General features: G+C 60.1%; 1 protein-coding gene across 3 annotated transcripts in view; it reads left to right on the forward strand.

The window, feature by feature from the left end:
- Nucleotides 1-27395, forward strand: part of SLC12A5 (solute carrier family 12 member 5) — an 86409-nt gene that overhangs the window by 55199 nt on the left and 3815 nt on the right. For 2 of the 3 annotated variants that reach the window (XM_077336144.1, XM_077336147.1), the window contains exons 2-25: nt 7833-7927; nt 8019-8150; nt 9309-9455; nt 9765-9819; nt 10095-10225; nt 11320-11561; nt 12785-12996; nt 13488-13655; nt 13905-14003; nt 14412-14469; nt 14909-15083; nt 16974-17092; nt 17369-17467; nt 17603-17722; nt 18124-18228; nt 19043-19211; nt 19331-19526; nt 21109-21278; nt 21391-21522; nt 22100-22207; nt 22943-23065; nt 26377-26573; nt 26800-26814; nt 26967-27100. In XM_077336144.1, coding sequence (XP_077192259.1) covers nt 7833-7927; nt 8019-8150; nt 9309-9455; nt 9765-9819; nt 10095-10225; nt 11320-11561; nt 12785-12996; nt 13488-13655; nt 13905-14003; nt 14412-14469; nt 14909-15083; nt 16974-17092; nt 17369-17467; nt 17603-17722; nt 18124-18228; nt 19043-19211; nt 19331-19526; nt 21109-21278; nt 21391-21522; nt 22100-22207; nt 22943-23065; nt 26377-26573; nt 26800-26814; nt 26967-27100 — 3201 coding nt within the window. The remainder of the gene's footprint in view (nt 1-7832; nt 7928-8018; nt 8151-9308; nt 9456-9764; nt 9820-10094; nt 10226-11319; nt 11562-12784; nt 12997-13487; nt 13656-13904; nt 14004-14411; nt 14470-14908; nt 15084-16973; nt 17093-17368; nt 17468-17602; nt 17723-18123; nt 18229-19042; nt 19212-19330; nt 19527-21108; nt 21279-21390; nt 21523-22099; nt 22208-22942; nt 23066-26376; nt 26574-26799; nt 26815-26966; nt 27101-27395) is intronic. The other variant, XM_077336146.1, reaches the window with a different exon arrangement.

Below are 27395 nucleotides of genomic sequence, written 5' to 3' on the forward strand. Positions count from 1 at the left end.
TATATATATATAACTAATCACACAGATCATGTCCCCTGAGGAAAATGGCTATTTTGCATGGTGGGCTTCAGGACAGCGGAGATGAATGCTTCCTTGTTTTGCTCAAGCTAGGTACTGCCCAAGCAAAAATAACTAACTTCTTATTTAGCAACAAAAATATTTCCCAATAGCACTTCTAAGACCAACAAAGATGTATTCAAGGCGTGAGCTTTTGAGTGCATGCTCTTTTCCTTATTTAACAAGCATTTAATTTTATTGGGGATGCCATGCACACTGTAAACATGTGACTACCAGGGGTGTGTCATGGAAGTGTGTCCCGCTGGCATCTCTTCTGGAGTTACTCAAAGTCTGAAGAATATTTCAGGGGTTATTCCATGATCAAACGGTAGAAAAAGGCTGCCCTGGAAAGTCACCAGCCAGGCCCAAAGGCCAAGGCCTTCCCCTGGCCAAGGCCAGCCACAGGGCAGAGAGGCCGAGGCCTTCCCCTGAGAAGACCCTCAGAAGAGCCCTGCTGGGTCAGGCCAGGGAGGGTCCCTCCAGTCCAGCCTCCCGTCTCACCCAGGGGCCAGCCAGTTCCTCTGCAGGACCAGCCACAGGGCAGAGAGGCCGAGGATTTCCCCTGAGAAGACCCTCAGAAGAGCCCTGCTGGGTCAGGCCAGGGAGGGTCCCTCCAGTCCAGCCTCCCGTCTCACCCAGGGGCCAGCCAGTTCCTCTGCAGGGCCAGCCACAGGGCAGAGAGGCCGAGGCCTTCCCCTGAGAAGACCCTCAGAAGAGCCCTGCTGGGTCAGGCCAGGGAGGGTCCCTCCAGTCCAGCCTCCCGTCTCACCCAGGGGCCAGCCAGTTCCTCTGCAGGGCCAGCCACAGGGCAGAGAGGCCGAGGCCTTCCCCTGAGAAGACCCTCAGAAGAGCCCTGCTGGGTCAGGCCAGGGAGGGTCCCTCCAGTCCAGCCTCCCGTCTCACCCAGGGGCCAGCCAGTTCCTCTGCAGGGCCAGCCACAGGGCAGAGAGGCCGAGGCCTTCCCCTGAGAAGACCCTCAGAAGAGCCCTGCTGGGTCAGGCCAGGGAGGGTCCCTCCAGTCCAGCCCCCCGTCTCACCCAGGGGCCAGCCAGTTCCTCTGCAGGGCCAGCCACAGGGCAGAGAGGCCGAGGCCTTCCCCTGAGAAGACCCTCAGAAGAGCCCTTCTGGGTCAGGCCAGGGAGGGTCCTTCCAGTCCAGCCTCCCGTCTCCTACAGGGGCTAGCCAGTTCCTCTGCAGGGCCAGCCACAGGGCAGAGAGGCCGAGGCCTTCCCCTGTGAAGACCCTCAGAAGAGCCCTGCTGGGTCAGGCCAGGGAGGGTCCCTCCAGTCCAGCCTCCCGTCTCACCCAGGGGCCAGCCAGTTCCTCTGCAGGGCCAGCCACAGGGCATTGAGGCCGAGGCCTTCCCCTGAGAAGACCCTCAGAAGAGCCCTGCTGGGTCAGGCCAGGGAGGGTCCCTCCAGTCCAGCCTCCCATCTCACCCAGGGGCCAGCCAGTTCCTCTGCAGGGCCAGCCACAGGGCAGAGAGGCCGAGGCCTTCCCCTGAGAAGACCCTCAGAAGAGCCCTGCTGGGTCAGGCCAGGGAGGGTCCCTCCAGTCCAGCCTCCCGTCTCACCCAGGGGCCAGCCAGTTCCTCTGCAGGGCCAGCCACAGGGCAGAGAGGCCGAGGCCTTTCCCTGAGAAGACCCTCAGAAGAGCCCTGCTGGGTAGGCCAGGGAGGGTCCTTCCAGTCCAGCCTCCCGTCTCACCCAGGGGCCAGCCAGTTCCTCTGCAGGGCCAGCCACAGGGCAGAGAGGCCGAGGCCTTTCCCTGAGAAGACCCTCAGAAGAGCCCTGCTGGGTAGGCCAGGGAGGGTCCCTCCAGTCCAGCCTCCCGTCTCACCCAGGGGCCAGCCAGTTCCTCTGCAGGGCCAAGGGTAAGGCAGAGAGGCTGAGCCCTTCCCCTGATATTTCAAAATAAAAAAGGATTAATTGGGACTTCGGAGGCAACTTTCCGTTGGCATCGTTGCTGAACTAATAGTATTGTGTCCGCTGTTCCTAATCAAGGAAACAATATCTGTATCTTAATTCAATTAAGTAGCTAATCAAATCCTCCAGGTAACAGATAATCAATTATGTAGGGACAAATGGGGACCTGCAAGAGATTTCCAGGGAGAGGCGTTCCTGCCAGTTTCCCTCTCCCCCTTGCTCTTTCTCCTCCCTGCCACCCCTCCCTGACTCTTTCCCCCATGCCTGTCCCTTTCTCTGCCCTTATCCCTTCACTTCAGCTTGCTCTTTCTGCCCCCACCTCATCGCTCTCTTCTTCTGCCTCCCTGCCATTCCACCTCCCCAGTCTCTCCGTCTCTTCCTGCCTCCCCCAACCCAGCACTGTCCCTGCCTGCCCCCCTCCCCCTGGCATCTTCCCTCACCCATTCCCCTTCCTCACTGGCTTGGACGGAGCCACTCTGGGCAGCTCTGCCGAGCTTCCCTGCCCACCTTGGAGCTCTCCTCCCCAAGGCCTCCCCCCTGCTGCTTGCCCTCCTTGCTTTCTTCAACCCCCCCCCCAATCACAGAGCTTTCTGTGGCCCCCAGACTCCGCTGCCACCACAGCAACCGCTGCCGCTAGGGCTCCAGAGGAAAGTGCATTGCCTGGGTTCGTGCAAACAATGCTTTTTATTTGGGGGGCGGGGGGGGGGGGGCGGGGGTTAAATTCCCCACTGTATTTTTGCAAACTTCTCAGATTTTTCTGCCAACCTGGAGGGTCGACCAAGTTTGCAGAGAAGCTTGTGTGTTGTAAGTGTGCCCCCTGTCAGCAGATGTAGGTATCTACAGGTAGGGAGCAAAGTTGGGAATTAGATTTATAGTCATAGGTGCCCACAATATTTGCAGAGGGTGGGGAGTCCTGTCCCCTCCCACTCTCTCAAGGAGGCCAGTGTGACCCTTGGCCTCTCTGGCAGTCACTGCAAGGCCCAGGGTGGAGCACAAGGCTGTTGGGCAGTCACTGCCGGGCGTGGCACAGCCCCTGTGCTCCCCAGTCAGGCCTAGTGAGGCTTCCAGACTGAGTGGCCACTACTACCATGCCTAGCAAAACACCCTGGCCTATGTTGCTGCCACCACTTGCACAGAGAACACTGTTTTACTTTTGGTAAATTTAGATCCCAAATTTGTTGGAAAATTTAAGATTCTTCTGCAAATGTAGGGTATCTCCCAATTTGCAGGAAAATCTCTTGAGTGTCTACGTGGCCCTAATCTGCAGGTTTAAATATCCACAGGTGGGGGGCCACAGGTTGTTAATAGTTCATAGATTATATTGTGGGCAGGACAGAGGAGGGCTATGGGACACCAGCTGTCCTGGGAGTGGAACTTGGCTTGTGAGTTCCTCGGGGCTGAGTCTTCTCCCCCCACACTATTAAATCTCTCCAGAAAGTGCTCAGAGGAGATCATTCACTGTCATCAATATACTTATAGACACCCAGCTGTGGATTTCTTTCTTTCTCCAAAGTGCCTGATTATGTAGGAGAAGTCTTGAGCCACCACCTGACTGCTGGGATTAAATGGGGAATGGAGACCAAGCTCAATCCCGACAAGAAGGAAGGAATCCTAGAAGTCTTGAAGGGCATTTTGTGCCTTCAGTAGACTCTAGTTAACCCTTGCTCACTCGGTTAAGAGCTCTGGGGTTGTGCTGAATCCAGCATTATTGCTGGACCAAGACGTTGAGACAGTGGCCCCAAAAAGAAACATGTTCTTCCACCTTCATTTAGCTTGGAAGATGGCTCCCTGCACTGATTCAGCTGACGCTACAACCTGAAGTCATGATATGCTCACCTGGAGACGAGACTGTTGTAATGTGATCTACAGGGGTCTGCCCTTGAAGTCCACTCAGGAAGTCCAGTTGGTACAGAAGCCTCAGCTCTATTCCTAAGCTAAGCAGAGGGAGTATGATGATGATGATGTTAGCTATTCCGTCGAGTCCGACTCTGGGCGATCCTATGGTTCAGCTGCCCCCACGATTTTCATTCTTGCCCTGCTTCTTTGGGTTGCATAATGTTATGGCCGATGCCCATTTTGACCATCTCTAACCACCGTGCCCTCTGTCGGCCTGGTTTCCTTTCCCCCCCGACCAATCCTAGCAGAATGGCTCTCTCCAGTGAGTGGGGTCGCATGATGTGGCCAAAGTCAGTGAGATGGAGTTTCGTGATTTTGCCTTCCAGGGATAGATCAGGCTTTATGCGCTGTAGCATTTCCTTGTTGTGACTTTTCCTGTCCGTGGAGCCCACAGGAGCCTTCTCCGGCACCAGAATTCAAACAAATCAGTTCTCCTCCTGACCAATTTTTTCATCATCCAACTTTCACAGCCGTAGGTGGAAATATATAATGGGTGTATATGATGCCCCTTCTGCCATCATTGCACATGTCTCTCCTCACGTGGTGGGTTCAGTGCAAGGGTCTGGTTATCACAGGCAATGCCCGTCCAGGCCTTGGGCCTGCTTGCCTGCATCGCCTCCTCTCCAGCTGTGGCCTCCATAACAACTTTGCATTCGGAAGGCGCCATCCTGCAGAGGCTCAGTCAGAGCTGCCCTCCCACTCGCTCCCCCCCCCCCCCCGGGCACAAGGGCTTACAACAGGAGGTCAGCAAAGCCCATGTTCCTATCATTTCACAGAATGGGCGAGCCAGAAATATCCAGGAGGACCTTTTTGTGAACGGATTATAGATGCCGCAGATTGGGCCAGTCCAGGAGAGCGCCTTGATAATGCAGTAGGATTGCAGGCAATCGCAAGGCTTATTCCAGGAGTTACCCTGCTGCCAAGGCCTCCGCTGCCTGCCCTCACAGGGCCACTCACTCCATTCCTCCAGGTTTCCGAGACGTCCCTCTTCATTCTAGCCCCCCAGTCTTGGCTCTAGCATTGTCAACCAGGCAGCTCCACATGTTTTCCCTCTTGAAATACCCCTGCCTCTCCAAGACACCCATTTCTCTCTTAGGACCTTCCTCTTTGCTCCACTGTCATCCTCTGTCCCCCTCCCAGGGACTTCTCACGCCATCCCTTGGGGGGAATCTTCAGAGCCCAGGTGCTCCGCAGGGCCCATTGCCTTCCAACCAGAAGTAGGTCCAAAAACTGCTCCGTCCACTGTGTAGTGCTAGTAGCCTGGTTCCCTGTCAGTTCAACTGGATCCTGCCTTTTTCTTAAATGGACTCAGCATGTCCCAGCAAATTCCCAGTGGCTAACAAATCTGCCCCTTTCTTAGCCACCGATTGAGACCTCTAATCTGGACCTGGCTGGCCGGCTGGCCGGCTCTTCACATGGATCTGGAGCCATCCTAAGTACACAACCTACATTTCCCCTCCAGGACTTCTTGCATGCACTATTCCCTAATGATCAGGTCCTTGGTTACCAAAAGCCCCCCACCCCTCCAATTCCCAGAGGTATCCATGTGTGGTGCCCCTGCTCTACTCACAAGGAACCCCACCCAACCTCTGCACAGCTCTTTTTCTCAGGTCCAAGGTTACAAGTAGGTCAGGCCATGATCACTCAGGTCCTCTCTCTTTCACTCATGGAGACATGAGAGGGAAGGGAGCCCAGCCTTCCCTTTAGAAAGAGGTCCTCACTCAAGCACCTTAGTAAGAGGCCCTCACTCAAGCACTTCACTAAAAGGTCCTCACTCAAGGACTTCACTAAGAGGCCCTCCTCACTCAAGGTTTGGTGACAGGTGTGTTGAGAAGTCCTGCTGCCTTCTTGGGTCTCCACTGGTGAAAGACCCCTTTCCTTCCCCCCAGGGTATTCCAGCTTCTCCCTGGATAGCAATCACTGACCCCAACAAATGTGGGGGATCACCTCCCACTGAAAGGACTGGTGCTCCCAACAATCCTTGCTGCACTGCTGGTCAGAAGCACCCCGCACTGTGGAGCCTCCTGCTTCACTTCTCCTAGCCAGCACTCCAGGGACGGCCTCCTGCACCTTGGGCTCCTGTGGGTTTTCCAGGCTGGGTCTGGTCATTTTATTCCCTGATGATTCACCAGGAACCGTGGCCAGCACACTTGGGCATGGAGAGCTTCCCATCTCATGTCCCACCTCTGAGGATGCCAGCCACAGCTACGACCACGCCATGGCCACACAGCCCCATTATGCTGTGCTTGCCGTATCCAAGTTCCCACAAGGAAATGTCAGGCTCCCTTGCTGGCTTCCGAATGAAAGCATCTTTTGCACCAAGTCAAAGCTGAGTTTTCTGGGCAACCAAAGAAACTTGACACCTTTGTCCTTCACATCACGGCTTAAGCACAGGTGCCTCTGAGGGGTGTGAATGCCTGGGAGCCCCCTGCCTGTGGGGCCAGCCCCGACCTTCTTGACCCAAGAAGAGGAACTAGGCTCTCTTTCCAGAGGACTCCAGCCAGAGTGATTCGCACCCCAAAGCACAGGACTGTGTGGTGTGTGAGCTGCAGTGGGGCTCCAGTGCATGGGCAGAGTGCACTCCCAACGTTGGGGAGAAAAATGTGGCCCTGAGGCGTTACTCCACGCTGTGCATGGTCAAAATGTTGCTGATCCCAAGGGATCGGCACCCACTGATGTCAGCAAGGACTGCTCAGGCAAAGACCAAACAGCAGGGGTTTCTTCACGAATTTATTTATGGCGGATGGGTGCGAATTGCATCTCGGTTTAACTCTCTTTGGCTCCTGCTGCTTGGCACTGCCCCTTCTGTCCTCTCCTTGCCTCCCCCTCCCACCCTCCCCCTCCACTTGAGCGCTCTCCTGGGCCCTTTTGCAATCGGGGGGGGGGGGGCTAAAGGCCCCTCACGCCCTCCCGGCCGGGTGTCATGATCGACCAGCTTCTCTGAATTCCCAGGGTTCATGTTAAAAAGTGATGCTCCAGAGTCAAGCTCTTTTCACTGCAGAGACCTGGGGATCACTGGGACAGAAAGGGCTACAGACCTTGTTATACAGGAAAGGGAAGCCAACAGATCCTGGCAACAGCCGGCTCAAGACAAGGGAGCCTCCTTGCATAGCTGGGACCAGGGAAGGAGCCTTTCTGGCTACGGGTGCGTGTGTGTGTGTGTGCACGCGCATGGGGGAATGGTTTAACCCAGGGGTAGTCAAACTGCGGCCCTCCAGATGCCATGGACTACAATTCCCATGAGCCCCTGCCAGCGAATGCTAATAATTGTAGTCCATGGACATGTGGAGGGCCGCAGTTTGACTACCTGTTGCTCAGCACTGTGTATGTTTAGGAGGCGGCAAACTGGCCGGGTCTGGGTGAAGAGGCTCTGCCCAGGATGGGTGGAGGGTGGCCAGGGCGAGGCAGCTTGCGGGGCAGCCAGGAAGAGGCCAGGGGAAGAGACCAGTCCTTGCAGCAATTGGGACATGAACGGGACCAGCAAGGGTGTCTTCTCCTCACCTGTGGCCTGCAATCTGAGATCCCCTGGGACATGATGGGCCACTGCTGGCAGGTGCCCCCCAAGGAGATCTCAGATTGCAGGCAAGCAAGAAGGGATGGAGGGGGAAGGTCGCCAGGCTGAGCCCAGCCCCCCCCCCCAGCCTTCAAACCCACGCAGGGTCTTTCCTGGTTAAGGAGACCCGCAAAGGTTGGCTCTGCTGCTTCTGACTAGCCTGGAAGCCCCTGGCTGGGGCCACCGTCTGTCGGTGGGGACTTGGTGGCTCTGTACACAGGTACACACACGGGTGGGGGGGGGGCAAGGACCTCTCCTGGATCTTGGGAGGGACACTCTGAGCCCTGCTTCCGGACTCCAGCAATTTCGAGCTCTGTGGTGTGGCTGGGAGAAGCCCCTTGCGGGGGGCCTAGCAATACATCCCCCCCAGAGACCCCCTTGTCTGTCGCACTTCCTTTTAGGAGATGGGAACCCCAAGGAGAGCAGCCCCTTCATCAACAGTACGGACCTGGAGAAAGGGAAGGAATACGATGGGAAGAACATGGCCCTCTTTGAGGTGAGGGGGGAGCCAGGCGTGGGGCTGGGACTGGGGCAGGGCTGGCCGGGGGTGGGGCCCTTTCCTGACCGCCGCTTCTTGTGCTCCCCAGGAGGAGATGGACACCAGCCCCATGGTCTCCTCGCTCCTCAGTGGGCTGGCCAACTACACCAACCTGCCGCAGGGCAGCCGGGAGCACGAGGAGGCGGAGAACAACGAGGGGGCCAAGAAGAAGCCCGTCAAGGTGGGTGGAGGGGGGCAGGGGGGAGGGGTGGGGGAGGGGTGGGGGAGGGGTGGGGGGGTCAGCCGAGGGTCTGAAGGTCTGCGCTTGGGGCTTCCTCTCTCTCCCTGCCACTAAGAGGCAGGACCACAAAGGGAGGGCACCCCAGCCTGGGTACCTGGGGGTGGGTGTGTGGGTGGGTGGGTGTTTCTTAGCTGTTTTGGGTCTGGGGCTTCCAGGCTGGGGGCTTCTCTCTGTGACCTCTGAGGATACCTTTGGTTCTGTCCCCAGGCTGGCCCCAAATGGCTTGTGGGGTGAAGTAGGGCAGGGTGTGTGTGTCTGGCCAGAAAATTTGGCATTCCCTTGAGGTCTTTCCCAACATCCATGTTGGAGCCCTAGCCCCCCCCCCCCCACTGATTCCCAGGCAATTTGAGCTCAAAGCTCCTGCCAAGGCAATGGGGGGGGGGGGGTTGCTGCTCCCTTCCATACTTCCCCGTGGAACCTTGCACCCATGCCAGCAGGGGCTCATAGTACTTGTAGTCCACGGACAGCTGGGAGCCGCCCTTTGCCCGCTTGGGCCAGCTTGTGAGGCAGAGGGGCGTCCAGCGTGCCGGGGCTGCGTGCGGGGCTCGCCGATCACCGGGGTTGATTTGCACGCATGTAAAGGGCTCCCTGTCTTCGGAGGGGCAAGCTCCGAGACCCCCCTCCCCTCCCCCCCCGCCCCGCCCCCCGCCAAGGAAGCAGCAGCATCCCGAAACTGCTCCCAAGGCGCCGGTGAAAGCTTGAGGCGCTTGGCAGAACCAGCCCTGCCGGCGAGGCCCTCGGCGTGGCAGCGACCGCCGTCGGGTGGACCCCTGGGAGGCTCTGGCCGCGGCCACCTGAGCCCTCCCCCCCCCCCCCCGCGCCCAGCTTCTCGGTGCCCCCGTGGCGCCTGACGGAGGGCCGGGCGGAGAAGGCCGAGGGCCGGGTCGTGGCCCTCCAAGTGGGGTGAAGAACAGCCACGCGGCGCTGCTCTGGCCTGGGGAGAAGGGCTGGCTGGAGTCCCCGCTGGGCAGCGGAAATTAGGGAGTGTCACTGCCGGGCCCCCTCCGCCTCCCAGGAGCTGAGCGCCGCTCTCGTGTGCTCGGTGCCCGGGGCCTGTGGGGAGCGGGCTCCTCCTCTGACCGCGCCGTCCCCTTGCAGGCTCCGCGGATGGGCACCTTCATGGGCGTGTACCTGCCGTGCCTGCAGAACATCTTCGGCGTGATCCTCTTCCTGCGCCTCACCTGGGTGGTGGGCATCTCGGGCATCCTGGAGTCCTTCTGCATGGTGCTCCTCTGCTGCTCCTGCGTGAGTCCCGCCCGCCCGCCCGAGCGGAGAGCCGCCAGCTGCTGGCGCCGGCCACGGATGCGCCTGCCTGGCTGGGCAGCGGTGCGGGAGGCTGAGCGCGGCGGCTGATGGATGGCCCGCTGGCGCCGCGCGGCCCACCACGAGCCCGGCCTCCCCGCCCACGAGGGACAGCGGCAGAGGGGGGCGCGGGGGGTCCTGGGGCCTGCCTGCCCCCTGCAGGGCCGGGAGGGGTCGCCCACGGGGGCCGCCTGCAGCCCCCTCCCCTCCCCTCCCCGCGTGCCCCTCCAACGCCTCTGCCTTCCCCCGCAGACGATGCTGACGGCCATTTCCATGAGCGCCATCGCGACCAACGGCGTGGTGCCAGGTGCGTGGCGGGGGGCGGCGGGGGGCGGCGGGAGGCAGGGCCCGGGAGCAGGAGAGCATGGCTGGCTGCCCTCTCCCCGCTTGGGTCCGCGGCTGGGCAGCCCTGGCATCGCGGCATGCCTGTGCCAGTGGGGGATGGCAAGGAGGAGCCCCCCCTTGCCCCTGGGTGGGCGCGGGGCTCGATGCCAGCCACCCCACCCCCACCCCCGCGCTCTTGCCCGGCTTCCTGGGCCCCGCCCACCTCTCTGTCTCCTCCTCCTGCTCCTCTCTTCCCAGCCGGGGGCTCCTACTACATGATCTCGCGCTCGCTGGGCCCGGAGTTTGGGGGCGCCGTGGGGCTCTGCTTCTACCTGGGCACCACCTTTGCAGGCGCCATGTACATCCTGGGCACCATCGAGATCCTGCTGGTGAGTGGGGTGGGGGAGGGGGGCTGGGTTAGCTGGGTGGGGTTAGGGTGTTGGGGTGGGGGTGGGAGTGGGGGGTGCAGGGTCAGCACACTCTATGCTTCTTCAGCATCTCCACTGAGAAAGAACTAGGGGGAGGTGATGGGAACCTCCCCCCCCCGCCCCCCTCCCGCCCGCTGAGACCCTGGAGAGCCACTGCCAGCAATGGGGCCAGCAATACTGACCAGAATGGACGGGGGGGGGGGGGTCTGACTCAGCAGGGGGCTTTTTTGTTGGGGGGGAACTTAGATTCCATTTCCATCCAAGCAAAAAAGAAAATTCTGGTACAAGACCCTCCCAAAATCGCTGCAGTCAGATGACTTCCAGGGGCCGCGAGGGATCCCCACCCCTTCCCCGGGCCTTTCAGGCAGGGGTCCTTGGGGCTTGGGGGAGGGGGGGCCTAGCAGGGCCTCGGGTGTAATAAAAGCGCCAGCAGCTTCCGAGTGCCAAAGTGTCAGCTCTGGCAAAGCATCCAGTCACACCTCAAGGCCGGACGTCTCAAAGGAAGAACGGAACGGCTCTCCCCCCGCCTGGGGAGGTCAGCGCTTTTGTGAGCCGGAGCCTGCTTGGCCTGGTGCAGGGAAGGAGGCTACTTCCTGCATCCTTCTGGTCCCCCTTCTCCCCCTCAGCCCCCTTGCGGTCCTGAGCGAAGGCTGGCCAGCCGCCCTTCTTCCCCCCCACTCATTCCTCTCAGCCACCCCCCCCCCCGCCACTCTTCCCCAGCCCTTCAGAGGCAGCTCTGGTTGCCAGCCTCCTGGGGGGGGGGCTGGGGAGTTTCTGGGGCTGCAGAGAGAGCACGGCTGTGCCCTGGGGGCTCCTGCTCTGCAGAAGGTCCTCCCCAGCCTCCACCCCCAAAGTCTCCGGGCATCTTCCCAAATGGAGCTGGCAGCCCCGCAGGCAGGGCGGGGCAGGGCAGGGCGGGGCAGGGCAGGGCAGGGCAGTGCAGGGCCGACTCTCTTCTTGGGCCGACGGACTGTCAGGGCTCGCGCAGGCCGGCCGGCCGGCAGGGTCTGGGCTGGGCCTTCCTTCAGGGGCTGGGTCTCCTGCTCCCCTTGCAGGCCTACATCTTCCCCCCCATGGCCATCTTCAAGGCGGAGGAAGCGAGTGGAGAGGCGGCGGCCATGCTGAACAACATGCGTGTCTACGGGACGTGCGTGCTCACGTGCATGGCCACGGTGGTCTTTGTGGGCGTCAAGTACGTCAACAAGTTCGCCCTCGTCTTCCTGGGCTGCGTCATCCTCTCCATCTTCGCCATCTACGCTGGTGTCATCAAGTCGGCCATCGACCCGCCCTCTTTCCCGTGAGTCCCTGGCCCAGACCTCCTCTCCAAGCGGGACTGTTTGGGTTGCCCCCATTGAGTGAGGCCAGGAACTGCCCTCTCAGCCCTCATCAAAGCTGTAACGCATGAGGAAATTCCTCTTAGTGAGAAGGGGGGGGGGAATACACTGGAGGAGAGGAGAGATGCTTTGTGGGGAGGGGCCGTGGGTCAGCAGCCCACAAAATGCCCCCCGTTCGGTCCCTGGCAACATCTCTACGTAAAGCCTTCTGAATTCCAAACTGCACAAGACGCAGGCTGGGCCTTTACCCATCTCATTTGGCTGTGGGGGTGGGGTGGGGTAGGGACCAGGGGTAGGGACCAGGGGGGTGGGGTGGGGTAGGGACCTAGAATTAGAGCTCATCCCAGGCAACAGAGATCAGATCGCCTGGAGAAGGTGGCTGCTTTGGAGTGGGGGGGGGTGGACTCCATAGCAGAGAGAGCCACTTGGCCCGCGTAGAGCTGCTTCCCTGCCCCCCCACCCCACCCCAGACCTCCTGAGTAGCTGCCTGTCACTCCGGGATGGATGACTTCCAGGAGGAGAAAGAGGCCCTCAGGCCCAGCTGAGAGGGGGCAGGGTCAGGCCTGAGCGGAGTCACAGGTGCTCTGAGTGGCCACGGCCCTTCGGACCCACCTGGGGAGCCCCGGAGGGAGCTGCTGGATGCAGGGCCGGGGTCCAGGCGAGCAACGAGGGCTCCATCCCAGCACTTGCTAAAGGAGAAGGAGAGGAGGGACTTTTTGGTGCTCTGCTTCTCATTCCCCGAAGGAGTCTCAAAGCGGCCCCCAATTCCCGCCCCCAAAGACACCCTGTGCGGTAGGTGGGGCTGAGAGCTCTGTGAAAGCAGAACTATCAGGGCTGTGAGGAGCCCCAGGCCACCCTGTGGAGGAGGAGTAGGGAATCAAGCCCGGCTCTCCAAATGACAGGCCGCTGCTCTTAACCGCCACTCTCGGAGATGCCGGCCTGGCCCTCAATGCCCCTCCATGGGGAGTGGACGGTGTCCCCACCCGGGCTGACCTGCAGGGCTGACCTCTTGTGGCCAGAGGAGGAAGCGGACCTTGGGCCCCCACAGCCGGGCCGGGCCAACCTGGAGTGCGGCCGCTGTTGGCGGCAGGGGGGCTCCCGGCCTCTGTCGAAGGCCCACCAAAGAGGTTGTGCTCCTCGGCTGCTGTGGGGTGACCCTGCCTCCCCCCCCGTCTCTCTGGGGCAGGATCTGCCTGCTGGGCAACCGGACCCTGTCCCGCCATGGCATCGACGTGTGTGCCAAGATCGTCCAGGTGGGCAACGAGTCGATGGGGTCCCAGCTGTGGGGGCTCTTCTGCTCCTCGCGCTTCCTCAATGCCTCCTGCGACGAGTACTTCGTCCTGAACAACGTGACGGAGATCGAGGGCATCCCTGGCGCCGCCTCCGGCCTCATCCAAGGTACCCGCCGGCAGGGGGGGGGGCGGGGAGCTCTGCTGCATCCACTCCTACGGTCACCGTGCCCCAGGGCCTTCCCCCCCACCCCGTGGAGGCACCGCTTGCCCCCTTTCCCTCCCCAGATGTCTCCGGGCATCGGGCCTCTGCTTTGCCCCCGGTCAACTTGGCCCTCTCCAGAAGCGCCAGGGAGGGGAGCAATCCTGCCAGAAGCCTCAGGCTGCCCCCCAGAGGGGTCTGCTCCAGGCAGTGTTCAGCCGGCTTCATGATGCCACCCTTCCGCCTGGTGGGGGAGGGCTCAGGGCTACGGCAGGGTCTGGGGCACAAAGGGAGCACCCCTCCCCTCCTGGGCGGGGGGGGGGGGTTGGCAGCGCCTGGTCAGGGGTGAACAGGGAGAGGAGAGGGTGGAATGGAGCAATGGGGGGAGGGGATGGGGGGAGGTCACCTGCTGGGACGGAGGCTCCCCGTGCCAAAGCCCTTGGCTTGTGTCCCCACAGAAAACCTCTGGAGCACCTACCTGCCTAAGGGGGTGATCATAGAGAGGGCGGGGATGAGCTCCGTGCCCCCCACGGACCCTCTGCTCAACCTGGAGCAGCCCTACGTGTTCAGCGACATGACCTCGTACTTCACCCTCCTGGTGGGCATCTACTTCCCGTCTGTCACAGGTAAAACCCCCTCCCCCGGTGGCACCCGGAGATGGAGGCCGACCCAGAGGGCAGCTGGGCTGGTCTACAAGGGCACTGGGAGAGCAAGCAGATGGGAGGGGGAGGGGCTCTTCTTCCCCTCCTTGCCAGGGAGGGCCCGGGCTGCCCCTTCCGCTCTCTCCCGCTCCCCCTGAGCCCTGCCTTCTGCAGGGGTTGGACTAGATGGCCCTGGAGGTCCCTTCCAGCTCTGTGATCCTTGATCTTTCCCAGGGATCATGGCAGGCTCCAACCGCTCTGGGGACCTGCGTGATGCCCAGAAGTCGATCCCCACGGGCACCATCCTGGCCATCGCCACCACCTCAGCAGTCTGTATCCTTGGCTCAGGCGGGGGGGGGGGGCGGGGCAGGAGCCGTTGGAGCCATTGGAGGCGGGGGGGGCACTGAGGCTACGGAGTGGCAGATGATCTGCTCCCCACTTGGGTTGGGTTGGGGCACGCCGTGGGGCTCTGGGGCTGCAGAGGGCAGAGCTCAAAGGGGCTGGACTGGGTGGGCTGCTGCTTCTTTGCAGAGACAACCCCCTTTTGACGCACCCATGAGCAAAACACACACACACACACCCCCCAGTGAAGGGAGCAGGTCCTTCCCCTCAGGCGGCGGGGGGGGGGCGGTGGCAAGCAGGGGCGCTCTCTGCTCCGGTCACATCCCACCCCCGCCCCACTCCCCTGGCCCTGTGTCCGCTGAAGAGGGGGAAGGGTCTCCTTCCTTGACGCTCCTGCAGACATCAGCTCGGTGATCCTTTTCGGGGCCTGCATCGAGGGGGTTGTGCTACGGGACAAGTGAGTCACCTGCCTGCGGTGGGCCTGGCTGGGACTGGGAAGGCGCTTGTGGGGCGATGGGGGTCGCAGGACTCAGTGCCTTTACCGCCATCCCCACCCGCCTTCCTGCCCCACATGGCTTATGTCCCCTTCACATGGCGGGAAGAGCGGCAGGGCTGGCTGGTGGCTGGCAGGGGTGGCAGGGGTGGCAGGGGTGGCCTCAGGCAGCCGGGGGGGGGCAGGCTTGGGAAGTGCTGCCGGCCCTTGGGGTCTCTCGTGCTGCCAGCCTCTGTGGGGCTGGCAAGGCACCCTTGACTGCGGGGGGAGGGGAGCGCCTGGAGCCCTGGGGGGGGGCTGTGTGGTAGGGCTAGGGGACCCCTCCGTGCCCGACTCTGGGGCTCATGATCCAGAAGGGGGGAGGGGTCCCAGGCGGACCCAGGTGCCTTGCTCTTCCTTCCAGGTTCGGCGAGGCGGTCAACGGGAACCTGGTGGTGGGCACCTTGGCCTGGCCCTCCCCCTGGGTGATCGTCTTTGGCTCCTTCTTCTCCACCTGTGGAGCCGGCCTGCAGAGCCTGACGGGGGCCCCACGCCTGCTGCAGGCCATTTCTCGGGATGGGATCGTGCCCTTCCTGCGAGTGAGTGGCCCCTGGGGGGCTGCCCTTCCGGTGGGGAGGGGGAGCACCATGTCCCACTCAGAGGGCTCCTTCCTTGGGCCATGCATGGCCAGAGGGGCCTTGGGGTGCAAGTCCACAGAGTGGCTGCTGCGTGGGGAGAGGGAACCTGGCCCTGCTCCTCTCCCCGTGCCACGGCGTTGCTCTCCCACTGTTAGGGGGCGGTCCCCATTCCCTGGTCCCTGGCAGCATCTTTCTTAATCTTGGCAAAGGAGATCGGGCTGGGGGGGCCACACTTGCTTCATGTACTCAGCACCTTGCCACAAGCACACTGGAAACCCCCCCCCCTCCAATTGACAGGCCCCCTTCCCCCTGAAGTGCCCTTCCCATCCCTCTGCTGCTGGCCCTGGTGGGGGGGGGGCAGGAGGAAGAGGGTCTGCCCCAGAGAGCTCAGGGCTTGGGAGGCAGGTTGGAGGAGATTCCTGCAGCCCTGACAAGGACTGCAGCTGCAGGCAGCTCTTTTCTAGACCACACCCGCCCCCCTGCACTTCTTGGCCGGCTTTGGCCGTCCGACCCCGTTTCCCTGCCACAACGCAGCCATACAGAATGGGCCCTTTGGGGCCAGCGACACCCAGGAGGGGATCACCCGATTCTGCTCTGGGAATCTTGTTCTGGATGCGTCCGAACTTTCCCCGGGATTGTTCCCCCAAAGTCCCACGGAACAAGAGACCTTTGGCACATGAGTCTCTGGCGGTTGAGGAGCTTGGGGTGCTTGGCTCGGCCACTGCTTGGGACCTGCGCCTGCAGCGACCCCCTCCCTTCGGCGCCCCTGACCCTGGCGTAGGCGGCTGGGGCCGGCGTCCTTGCCCAGCACCTGTGAGGTGTCAGCTGCCGCGTGTCCTTCTCGGGCTATCAGCGCTCTTCACAAGGTGCCTTTCCCAAGTCTCAAAGCAATTCACAAGGTTCTTTCATGTCTTGTGCCATTTCTCACCCCGAGATCATTCCTGAACGTGCAGGAGGGGAGCGGCAGCATGCCCTCTGCCTTAGGAGGAGGAGGAGGGGGCTGAGGCCTGGGGGCCGGGGCCAGCCAGGTTAGGGGTCAAAACTAGAACAAGCTCTCATCCTATAGAGCCCCTTGAAAGCAGCCCTACAGAATGGGGGTGAGGTTGCTGACCTCTCTGTGCTCCCAGCCATAAAATGGTTGCCCTGAGCCTGCCTACTACCTAGCAGAGGGCCACAATCCTCACACTGGAGTGGTCACACAGTCCAGCCCATGGCCCGAGGCAGAGCCTGACCTGGTGAGAGGGGCTTCCGGGGGAGTGGGGGGGGGTGCAGAAGAGGCTTCCTGGTCTCTCTGGGAGCAAAGGTGGCGCTTCCCGGGTGTCCCATGCCACTGGGGCCTGCTGAGCACCCCTCTGGCCATGGTGGGTTTCCTTTCCCCTCTGCTCCTGGGTGTCCCACATGCTGCCCCCACCCTTTGCCTCCTCCAGAGGGCTTCCTTTTCCCTTAAAGAACTTTACTAATGCACAGCACCACCCCCACCCCCCCCGATATGCCCCGTCGGAGAGGCGGCCACAAGATGCTCTGGTCTGCATTCTGGTGGAAGAAATCAGGAGACCATTTTTTTAGTTTTCTGGACACAAACAGAGGAGGGGTGGATGCCTGGAGGGGTAGAAGGTGGGGTGGGGGTGGGGCACTCCACAGCCCCTCTGGTCCGTGGTGCCAGCTGAAGCTCCTGGCCAGTCTTCAAGGGCCGTCCCGCCCTAGAGCACGGCTTTAACCCCCTGGTCTCACAGGAGCCAGAGGTCACTAAGGGAAGCTCGCAGTGTGCCTGGCCACGGGCAGAGGAGTGGGTGCTGCCCTGCCCTGTGGGGCCCCGCCGTGGCTCAAGGTCTCTCTCCTCCTTCTCTCCAGGTCTTCGGCCACGGCAAAGCTAACGGGGAACCCACGTGGGCCCTCTTGCTCACCGCCTGCATCTGCGAAATAGGCATCCTCATCGCCTCCCTGGATGAAGTCGCCCCCATCCTGTCCATGTATGCCCTTGAGATACCCAAAGCTGGGACTGTGTGACCCAGGAGGGGGCAGGCTGGGCCAGCAGATGGCTTCCCCTCCTGGGCCCTCCTGCACCCGCCCAGTCAAGGGCCGGCTGGGAAGGAACTGCACAAGGAGGGCCTGGATGTCCTTCCCTGTCCTCCCCGCCCAGCAGCTCACCTCCCCCTCCCCTCCACTCCCCTCCCCCCACAGTGGTCTTTGGAGGCCGGGGCTGCCCCCCCCCACGGGGCCCTTCACCCCCTCTTTTTTCACCCCAGGTTCTTCCTGATGTGCTACATGTTTGTCAACTTGGCATGTGCGGTTCAGACCCTGCTGCGGACACCCAACTGGCGGCCACGCTTCCGATATTACCACTGGTGGGTGTCATGTTGTTTGGGAGCCCCTCGGCAGGGATGGGGGGGGGGGCTCCTGCCAGAGAAGGGCCCGGGGAGGGCTGCCGGGGGTGGGGCTGGTGTGGGTGGCTCTGCCAAGCTCTCGTGTGATGCCCACAGGACTCTCTCCTTCCTGGGCATGAGCCTCTGCCTGGCCCTGATGTTCATCTGCTCCTGGTACTACGCCCTGGTGGCCATGCTAATTGCAGGACTCATCTACAAGTACATTGAATATCGCGGGTAAGTGGCAAGGCACAATCGGCTCCCTCAAACTGTGGGGGAGCCAGCCCCCCCCAGGGAAGTACGGTGCCCTCCAGGATTCCTGGGTGCCTGCCAGAGAGGGAACCTTTGGTGCCTGGCATGGGCTCTGCCCCATCTTGTGCCTGATAAGTGCCAGCCCCGTGAATGCTCACCCCACTGTGTTCTTGCAAAAGGAGTGAGGCCAACCCCGGCCTCTCCAGGCATCCGGAAGTGGACCTCGCTGGCCAGGGGACGGATGCCCAGTGTCAGCCCTAACCCATGCCCAGGTTTACTCTCTGCCCCAGTGGCTTTTGGCCTCGTGGGTGTGCCCTAGACGTGCCCTGCGCCCGCAGGTGGGGACACGGGCTGGTTTCACGTGCCTCTCCTCCCCTTCCTTCCAGAGCAGAGAAAGAATGGGGCGACGGCATCCGCGGCCTCTCCCTCAGCGCTGCCCGCTATGCCCTCCTGCGCCTGGAGGAGGGCCCCCCCCACACCAAGAACTGGAGGTCAGTGAGGGGGGCAACGCTGGCTGCCTGGGTGCCTCCTTCTCCCGCCCAGGCAGTGGGAGGATTTTGCCTGGCTGGGAGCACAGCTGGCGGGGCCCCCTGGGAAGGGGAGTGTGGGTCAGGGGGTCGGGCAGAAACACAGAGAGCAGAGCTCGCCAAGGAACAGATCCTTGCTTTGTGTGTCCTTAGCTGTATTCTATATTTTAAAACTTTTTTTGTCCACGTGTTCTAATGTTTTTATGTTTGCCACCTTGTGGACCCTGATTGGGCAGAAAGGCAGCATAAAATGTTGACCTCCACACGCCTTCTACTGTGCAGCAAACACACAAATTAGTAGGTGCAAAGGGACGGCATATTCAGCGTCACCCAACTACTCAGGGAGCCCAACCCTGGATGTCCCTCTGCAGATTCAAATGTACGACAAACATCTTCCCCCTGAGATGGAAAGTATTGAAATAAAATTACGTGTGGAAAAGCTTCCCTAGAGGCACCCATGAAGCCCAGAGCCTGGAGGAGGTGCCTGGCATTGCTCCTTTGTGTGCCGAAATAATTTGTCTTTGAGAGCAGATTGTGTTTCCACAAGTTTCCTCTTTTCTCCAGACCCTGTGCTCCCCTTCCGTTTTTTGCAAGAGACCTTTGGGTGCCCCACCAGCCGTGGCAGAGACAGGCAGGCCAACTGTGAGGAGGGAGGAGGCCTGGGAGAGCAGACGGGGAGGAGACCCTTGTAGTCGAGAAAGGAAAGGAGGGGAGCAGCGGGGCTGAGGACGGGGAATGGGGGAGCAATGCCAGATGGCTCCCGGTCTCTTTCCCGCAGGCCGCAGCTGCTTGTGCTCGTCCGTGTGGATCAGGACCAGAACATCGTCCACCCGCAGTTGCTCTCATTCACCAACCAGCTGAAGGCTGGCAAGGGGCTGACCATCGTGGGCTCCGTGCTAGATGGCACCTTCCTGGAGAACCACGCCCAGATCCAGCGTGCGGAAGAGGTGGGTTCCAAGGGGTCCTCGGCCAGGAAGCCCCTCCCTCCCAGGGACGCGTGGGGCTTGCTCCCGGGGGGGAGGGCAACTCCCTCTGGATGCTGAGCACGGGCACTCCTCTCCCCCAGTCCATTCAGAGGCAGATGGAGGCCGAGAAGGTGAAAGGCTTCTGCCACGTGGTGACCTCTTCCAACGTGCGGGATGGCATGTCCCACCTCATCCAGGCCAGCGGGCTGGGCGGCCTTCAGCACAACACGGTGCTGGTGGGCTGGCCACGCAACTGGCGCAGCAAAGAGGATCACCAGACCTGGAGGAACTTCATTGGTATGTCCCGGGGGCTGCCAGGCGGTGGGGGGAGCTCAGGGATGGGATGGGAAGGGGCACAGGGTGTGTGTGTGTGGGGGGGGGTTCCAAGCAGCCAGCTCTTTTCAGTAGACCTCTGTTTGAGAAGGCAGCATCTGGAAGATACCAAATCAGTCCGTGCTGGGTGTCCCAGAGCCATGTAGGTTTGCCACCAGCAGTATGTCCCTTCCAGAGATTGCTTCCTCCCTACCCCCACCCCTTCTCCTCCTTGCTCCCTTCTGGCCTGGCCCAAGCAAGGGCCTTCATGGGTTGGAGAGGGCTAGACTCAGGAGGAGCTCAGCTTCTCTGCCCTTGGCAAGCCCCTCTTTAGCCAGGGCTTGGCCCAGTGGATGCCCGGTATGGAGGGCCTAGGCAGAGTGAACCAGAAACACTGAGATCTCCCCAGTGGCAGACTTCACCCAGGACAAAACTCAGGAGCAAAGGAGCTGGCCAGAAACCAGCAGAGCTCCCCGACACAGCTCCTTCCCTTACCCCCTACTCGGCTTCAAGAACTCATCCCCCTCCCCAGGCCCCCTCCCTGCCTCTGATGAAGCATTTTGGCAAAACGTGTAGGGAGGTTTTGGAGACATGACAGAGGAATACAACGTTTTGTTCTGGTTGTGCGCCATCGTCCTGGGCCTTGCTGGAGTCTTCCCAAGACTGATTTGTCCAGTAGGTTTACCCCTCTTCTCTTTTGGCTGTCAAAGTTCCTTAAAAATCCTTTCGCAACAACGGCAGGGGTTAACGCACACGAGCACAGGATCCTCGAATCCGAGAGCCACCTAGTGCACCCCACAGGGGGCTTTCTCAGCCAGGGTTCCTAGATGGCCTGGAAGGGTTTCCTCAAGGGAGCTAATCAACTTTTAATATATTTATCGGGTGTTAGGGCCATATATGGTCATGTCGACCCCCCTAATGGCCCATGATGGGCCTGGAGGGGATGGGAAGGGGCGGGGCCCCGGGTGGGCGTGTCCACAGCTCTGCTTCTCAACCCTATTCTGCACGATTGCGCCACTTCTGGGGTTTCTCGATGTTAGCCAACGGCCTAATTAGGGTTCTTTTGCCAGCCCCAGTGAATCACACTAAAAGCCTTTTAAATATTTTTACTACAGAAGAAACATAGACACAGGGGAGTCCCCAAATTTGCAGGCCCAACACTAGGACTACATAGTGTTAAATACCCTTTCCTTGGAGGCTGGGAGAGATGATGCCCCTTGCAGGATGAGCCGATAGCCTCGGGTCTCCACCTCCCCACACCGCCTCCCAGGAACACCCGACAGCCCTGACGCCCGCCTTCCAGTAACTGCTGACAGGGATCCGGGGTTTTGCGGGGGCAATTCCCACCCACCCCAGAGCTCCTTGCTGTGGGCAGGGCCAGTCCCAGCCTTTAGCTGCCCCAACGGCCTCTGGAGGGCTGGTTCAACATAAAGAAGCAAGCCCCTGTAGTTCCACAGGTCAAGCCAAGCCCCCTCCCACTTTCTGCCTGCCACAGTGGGCAATGGACAGATATGCCCCCTTCCCTCCCCCGGCTGTCCTGACTCTTTCCCTTCTCAACGGCCCGCAGAGCTGGTGCGTGAGACCACGGCTGGCCACATGGCCCTACTGGTGGCCAAGAACGTGGCCATGTTCCCGGCCAACTCAGAGCGCTTCTCCGAGGGCCACATCGACGTCTGGTGGATCGTGCATGACGGCGGGATGCTGATGCTGCTGCCCTTCCTGCTGCGCCAGCACAAGGTACCTCCCGGGGGCAGAGGGGAGGTGGGGGTGTGCCCCGGAGGGAGCCTGGCAGGCGGGGCGGAGCAGAGCGAGCTCCCCCATCCTCAGCGCCCCGCTTGCTCCCTGGCAGGTCTGGCGCAAGTGCAAGATGAGGATCTTCACAGTGGCCCAGATGGATGACAACAGCATCCAGATGAAGAAGGACCTGACCACCTTCCTGTACCACCTCCGCATCACCGCTGAAGTGGAGGTCGTGGAGATGGTAGGCGGTGGGGGCAGGCCGTGGGGGCCTGGGTAGCCACCGGGTGGGAGGCCCGGCCCAGCCAGCCCAGCCCAGCCCAGCCCAGCCCAGCCCAGCCCCTCCTCCAATGCTGCAGGCAGCAGGGGGATCCTCCCGGGACTCCAGGAGATGTGCCTGCCCGCTGGCTCCTCTTGGCCAAAGCCAGCTGCCCCCCCCCCCCCCAGGCCTCTCCCAACGACTCCGGGTGCCTGCAGAGCCCCTGTGGAGCTGGAGACGGAGCAGCCCAGCCGCTGCCTTTTCTCTTGATCTGCCCCTTTGTGGAGCTCTGCCCTGGCACAGGTGAGGCAGAGGGATTCCCGTCATGGCTGGGGCAACGCGAGGAGCAGCCTGCCCAAAGAGAGGGGCGAGGAGGGGACTGGGAGCCCCTTTCCAGCTGTGTTATTCTGGAGCGTTCCTCGGCAGCCATGAGGTTTTGAGACAGGCTTTTTGTGAATCAGGGGGGTGGGCGGGGGGGTACCTCCTAGCCCAGGGCAGCTCTTCATTCCTTGCCCGGCACTGACTGACCCACCTCTCACTTCCCACCCTCTCTGGCCCACAGCACGAGAGTGACATCTCCGCCTACACATACGAGAAGACGCTGGTGATGGAGCAGAGGTCCCAGATTCTCAAGCAGATGCACCTCACCAAGACGGAACGGGAGCGAGAGGTAAGGCCTGGGTCAGGGCACCGTGCTGGCCTAGGCTCCCAGTCCTGTCCATGCAGCTGTCGGGACCCCCAAGGGCCAACTGTGGCCCCTGCTGTGCACCCCAGGTCTGAGCACTTCCTTGCCCGTGGAAGCCGCTGAAGTCCAGAGAGGGACGTCCTCTCATGTCACTGCGTTGGAGGGGGGGTGCCTGCCCCAGCTCTGTTCCTGGCCCTGCAGAGCAGGCCGCTGGGCTGTCCCTGGCGTTGGGGGCGGGGCAATGGCGTGTGACATCATATCCGTTCGGAGTGCCTGAGTGACATGAGCGTGGCTAGGGGGTGTGGCCCGCTGACACCACTTCCGGGGTCTCTTGCCACTTGAAAAATGACTCAGGCGTTCCTCAGTGGTAAAAAGGGCAAGAGAGGCGGCTCCAGCTGCCCTCTTCCGTTGCTCATCCCGCCTGTCATTCTGGAGCCCAGCAGGGAGGAAGTGGGCTCAAGGAGCAGGAAGTCTCCAAAGGAGCCAATCAGGACCCAAGAGGAGACGGCCTGAAGAACGGCAGGAAGCCCCTCTTCCGGCTGTGCTAAGGACACCTCTCCTCCAACGTCCTTTTGCTTCACGCACGCTGCAGCTTCACGCACGCTGTGTTCCAACATGACTGTGGGGGCTCCAGCCAGCCACCATGGGTGATGTCCTCCCTCCCCCCGAGCCCCCCTCCCGCCTGCTTACCCTCCGCCTCGTTCTCCTTCCGCCTTCCAGATCCAAAGCATCACTGATGAGTCACGTGGCTCCATTCGGCGCAAGAACCCAACCAACACGCGCTTGCGGCTCAGCGTCCCCGAGGAGCAGGTGGGAGACAGCGAGGAGAAGCCCGAAGAAGAGGTAAGGGGACTTGGGAGGCAGGCCTGTGTGTGGGGGGGAGCGGGGAGAAACCCTTTCTGGACCCAGGTGGGGAACAAGAGGTGGTACCGGAGCTCTTGCCCACCAAGCCCTGCTTGGCCGTCCCAGACGAGGTTCCCAGTTGTGTGCTCTGGGTAGCTCCGTGGGGTGGTCTCGCAAAGCGTTTGGACAACATATTTGAGAGATGCCAGGAATGTTGCCGCAAATACAGTCAGCAGTCAAATGTACTGCGATCGACAGGTTGCATCAGATTTTTTTCAGATGTTCCAAAACTCTACCAATTGAAGGAGATTGGCAGCATTAATGCAGTTAAGACTCCGATGAACACTGAACCGTGGGAGTTTTTTTAAACACAGCATTTATCATATATCTAATTCTGATCCACACCACAGAGAGTGTGATTAATCAAGCTGGAAAATGTAGCTGGGGAGAGATGGAAGTGGGATTTCCATACAAAGCTGAAGTTGCTGGCTTGCAGAAAAATCCAGGGGGGGGGGAGGAATGCATCACGGGGTTAAAGCTCCCTCAATGATGGAAATAATGCACATAACTAAGAATAAAGAATTCCCACTGAGCTCTCAGGGGCAGTTTTGGAGGTTGCTAAGCAACCACAGCAGTATTGCTGAGCCTTCTGATAACTGGTTTCTGTAACCTGAAGGCCAACACAGTCCTCCGGTCGTGTCCCCGAATGGAAGAGGACTTGCCAGAGACAGCTGGACATTCGTCAGCCACCCAGCTGGAGCCCATGTGGCAGTTCCAGAGACATCTCTTAAGTCTGGCCGAGGGGGTGTCAGTGGGGCCAGCGGGCTTCACTGTCGGCAAGGGCAAAGTTATGAACATCAGAGCCCAAAATCCTAACTATAAATATATGCTGATGGGGTCCAAACTGGCAGTCAGACGTTTGTTTGTTTGTTTGTTTGTTTGTTGGATTTCTAAACCGCCGTCCCGGCAAGCCGGCTCAAGGTGGTGTACAAGCTGATATATAAAATACAATGTTTAAAAAGAAAAAAAATTAAGTTTAAAAGTCGACAACAAACAGATTACAAATGAACAGTTTCTCTACAGCAGCTATTGCGGTTACTCTAAATAGGCGAGGCTGGTGCACAGACAGAGGGATAAATGGACAGAGAGAGTGGGTGGGGCCATAGATGGGCAAGTAGGCTGATGTTAGTTTGGGCCCCAACCAAAGGCCTGGTGGAAGAGCTCCGTCTTACAGGCCCTGTGGAAGGGCCCGGAGGTGCTCCAGGAGCCAATTCCACCGGGTGGGGGCCAGGATGGAGAAGGCCCTGGCCCCGGATGAGGCTAGATGCTCCTCCTGGAAATGTCGTCTCAGGGGGCAATACGAAGAGGCCAGGGCTCTGCTGGGGGTTATCAGGAAGGGGTCTGAAACCTGATCAGCCAGTACCATAATGCCCTGTCTACGTCTAGGGTGCGGCCTCATTTGGAATACTGCGCACAGCTCTGGACACTGCACCTCCAAAAAGGATATTCTGACAATGGAAAAGGTGCAAGAAGGGAGAACTAAAATGATTAAGGGGATGGAACAACTTCCCTATGAAAAAATATTGAAAAGATTAAGGCTCTTTAGCTTGGAGCAATGACGACTGTGGGTTGAACTGAGAAAGTTTACAAAATTATGCATGGGAGGGAGAAGGCAGAGAAAGACGACACATGAATACACATGGCACGAATCAGACACACGCACACCACCCGTCAAGGTCAGAATTGTCTACTCAGACCCGGCGGCCGCTCTGCAAGGTCTTGGGCACAAGTGGGTCTTTCCCATCTCTTCTCCCTTCCTCCATGAAATGAAGGAGCAGTAGACTTAGAGCAAGCCAAAGGAGTCCTTCTTTATCCAAAGAATCAGGAACACGTGGAAATCCCTGTGCTGGCAGCTTCCAGAGGGGCAACAAAAAGGGAAACAAAAACCCAGCCTGAAATGCAGGAGTGAACCAGAAAGGTTAGGGATAAAATAAATTTTAGAAATATATAAGCTGTTTATTATAGGAGCTCAAGTGTTTACAAACCATAAAAGAATGTCTGTTTGGCACACATCAGACACCTATGGGAATACACCAATTTATATGTTGCTCTTGTTGTTATTATTATAGTTGTTGTTGTTAGTTGCGAAGTTGTGTCTGACCCATCGCGACCCCATGGAGGATGCCTGGAGGATGCCAAAGAGGTTCTCAGCCTCCCCTCCCTCACAGGGCATCTTTTGGGGGGAGAGGAAAGGCGATTGGAAACTGCTTTGAGCCTCCTTTGGGTAGGGAAAAGCAGCATATAAGAACCAACTCTTCTTTTCTTCAGTAATATCAGGGCTCTCTCAGCCTCCCCTCCCTCACAGGGTGTCTGTTGTGGGGAGAGGAAAGGGAAGGCAAAGGGAAGCCGCTTAGAGACTCCTTCAGGTAGAGAAAAGCAGCATGTAAGAACCAACTCTTCTTCTTCTTCAGTAATCTCAGGGCTCTCTCAGCCTCCCCTCCCTCACAGGGTGTCTGTTGTGGGGAGAGGAAAGGGAAGGCAATTGGAAGCCCCTTTGAGACTCCTTTGGGTAGAGAAAAGTGGCATCTAAGAACCAACTCTTCTTCTTCTTCAGTGATCTCAGGGCTCTCTCAGCCTCACCTCCCTCACAGGCTGTCTGTTGTTGGGATAGGAAAAGGAAGGCGACTGTAAGCTGCTTTGAGACTCCTTCTGGTAGAGAAAAGCAACATATAAGAACCAACTCTTATTTTACGGTTTTTAAATATTTGAGCTCCTATAAAAAAACAATATTTTTCTAAAATTGATTTTATCCTTAACTTTTTTGGTTCTAGCTTCCAGAGGGGGCGGATAAATATCTGGAGCTGGGGCCCCTCAGTGGCTCCTAGCCCCAAGGGACAGATGGGACTCTCTGTCTGGAGCAGAGACGCTCTGTCTTCTCCTGGGTACTTGGGGGGGCTTCTGGAGTTCTGGTCCTGCTGGTGATCCTGCTCCTGGCCCCTGGATTTGGGCCATTGTCAGTCTGGGTGGGCCCCTGGCCTGATGCTATATGGCTTCTCCTGCGTTCTCCCCCCTTGTGCTGAGTCCTGGCCACATGACCCCTTGTGACGCTGGCTGCAGGCCACTGTGACCATGGACCAGAAGGAAAACCACGAGGGCTGCAGGGACAAGGCATCCTCTTTCAGTGTGGGAAAGGGGGGCTGATATTAAAGTGCAGAGGAGGGTGAGCAAAGGAGGAGGAGGAGGTGTGGGGCAGGGGCTGGCCTGGGTGTGCCCACCGCCCTCCAGCCCTGCCTGCCTGCGTGCCACCACAGGTGCAACTGATCCATGACAAAGCCGCCACAGCCTTCTCAAGTAGCTCTCAGTCGCCAGGCGAGGAGGCTGAGGTCGAACCTGAGGCCGCCCCCGAGAAGGTGCACCTCACCTGGACCAAGGACAAGGTGGCGGAGAAGACCAAGGCCAAGAGCCCCGTCAGTCCGGAGAGCATCAAAGATTTCTTCAGCATGAAGCCGTGAGTCTCTGGCAGCTCCAGGGCCCCTACGGGGGGGGGGGGGTTGGGGGCGGCAGACTCCCTCCTGCTTCCCTTTGGCAGGAGCGTGGGGCTCAGGGGCAGAGGGTGGCTGCTGGGCAGAGAAGAAGCCGTGTGCCAGGAAGGGGGTTGCCCCGCGCAGCCGCTCTGGGTCCCAGGCACTGAATGACCTGCTCTCTCTCTTCCCCCCTCTGCCTGCCGCTGCCAGAGAGTGGGAGACCCTGTAAGTCTTTGCGTTGGGCTGTGGGCTGGGGAGAAGCCGGGAGGGGGGGCCTCACTGCCTCGTCCCTTGGCCCCCGCCTGGGCCAGTCTGGCTGGCAGAGAGCGTCGGGGGCCCAGGCTAGCAACCCTGCCCTGTCTCCCTCCCTCCCTCAGGAACCAGTCCAACGTGCGAAGGATGCACACGGCCATCCGGCTCAACGAGGCCATTGTGAAGAAGTCCCAGGAAGCCAAGCTGGTGCTGCTGAACATGCCGGGCCCCCCCCGGAACCGCAAGGGGGATGAGAACTGTATCCTTCTTGCTGGCACACGGGCCGGGCCGGGGGGCATCTCTGGGGCATGGCGCTGCCCCTTGCACTCGGGATGGAGGGGGCGTTGGCACCACCACCAAGGCCCACTCAAGTATTTGAAAGGTTGTCACTGAGTTTGGGGCAGGGAAAGGTTCCTGTTGGCAGCAGAGGAAAGGACCCACAGGAATGGATTTAAACTAGGTGGAGAACAATATCGGGTAGATATTGGGAGGGGGGAATGGGCTGCCTCAGGAGTGGGGAGCTCCCCCTCACTGGCCGTCTCCACGCAGCGGCT

This window comes from Paroedura picta, chromosome 4 (assembly GCF_049243985.1).
Source record: "Paroedura picta isolate Pp20150507F chromosome 4, Ppicta_v3.0, whole genome shotgun sequence".
NCBI classification, from domain to species: Eukaryota; Metazoa; Chordata; class Lepidosauria; order Squamata; family Gekkonidae; genus Paroedura; species Paroedura picta.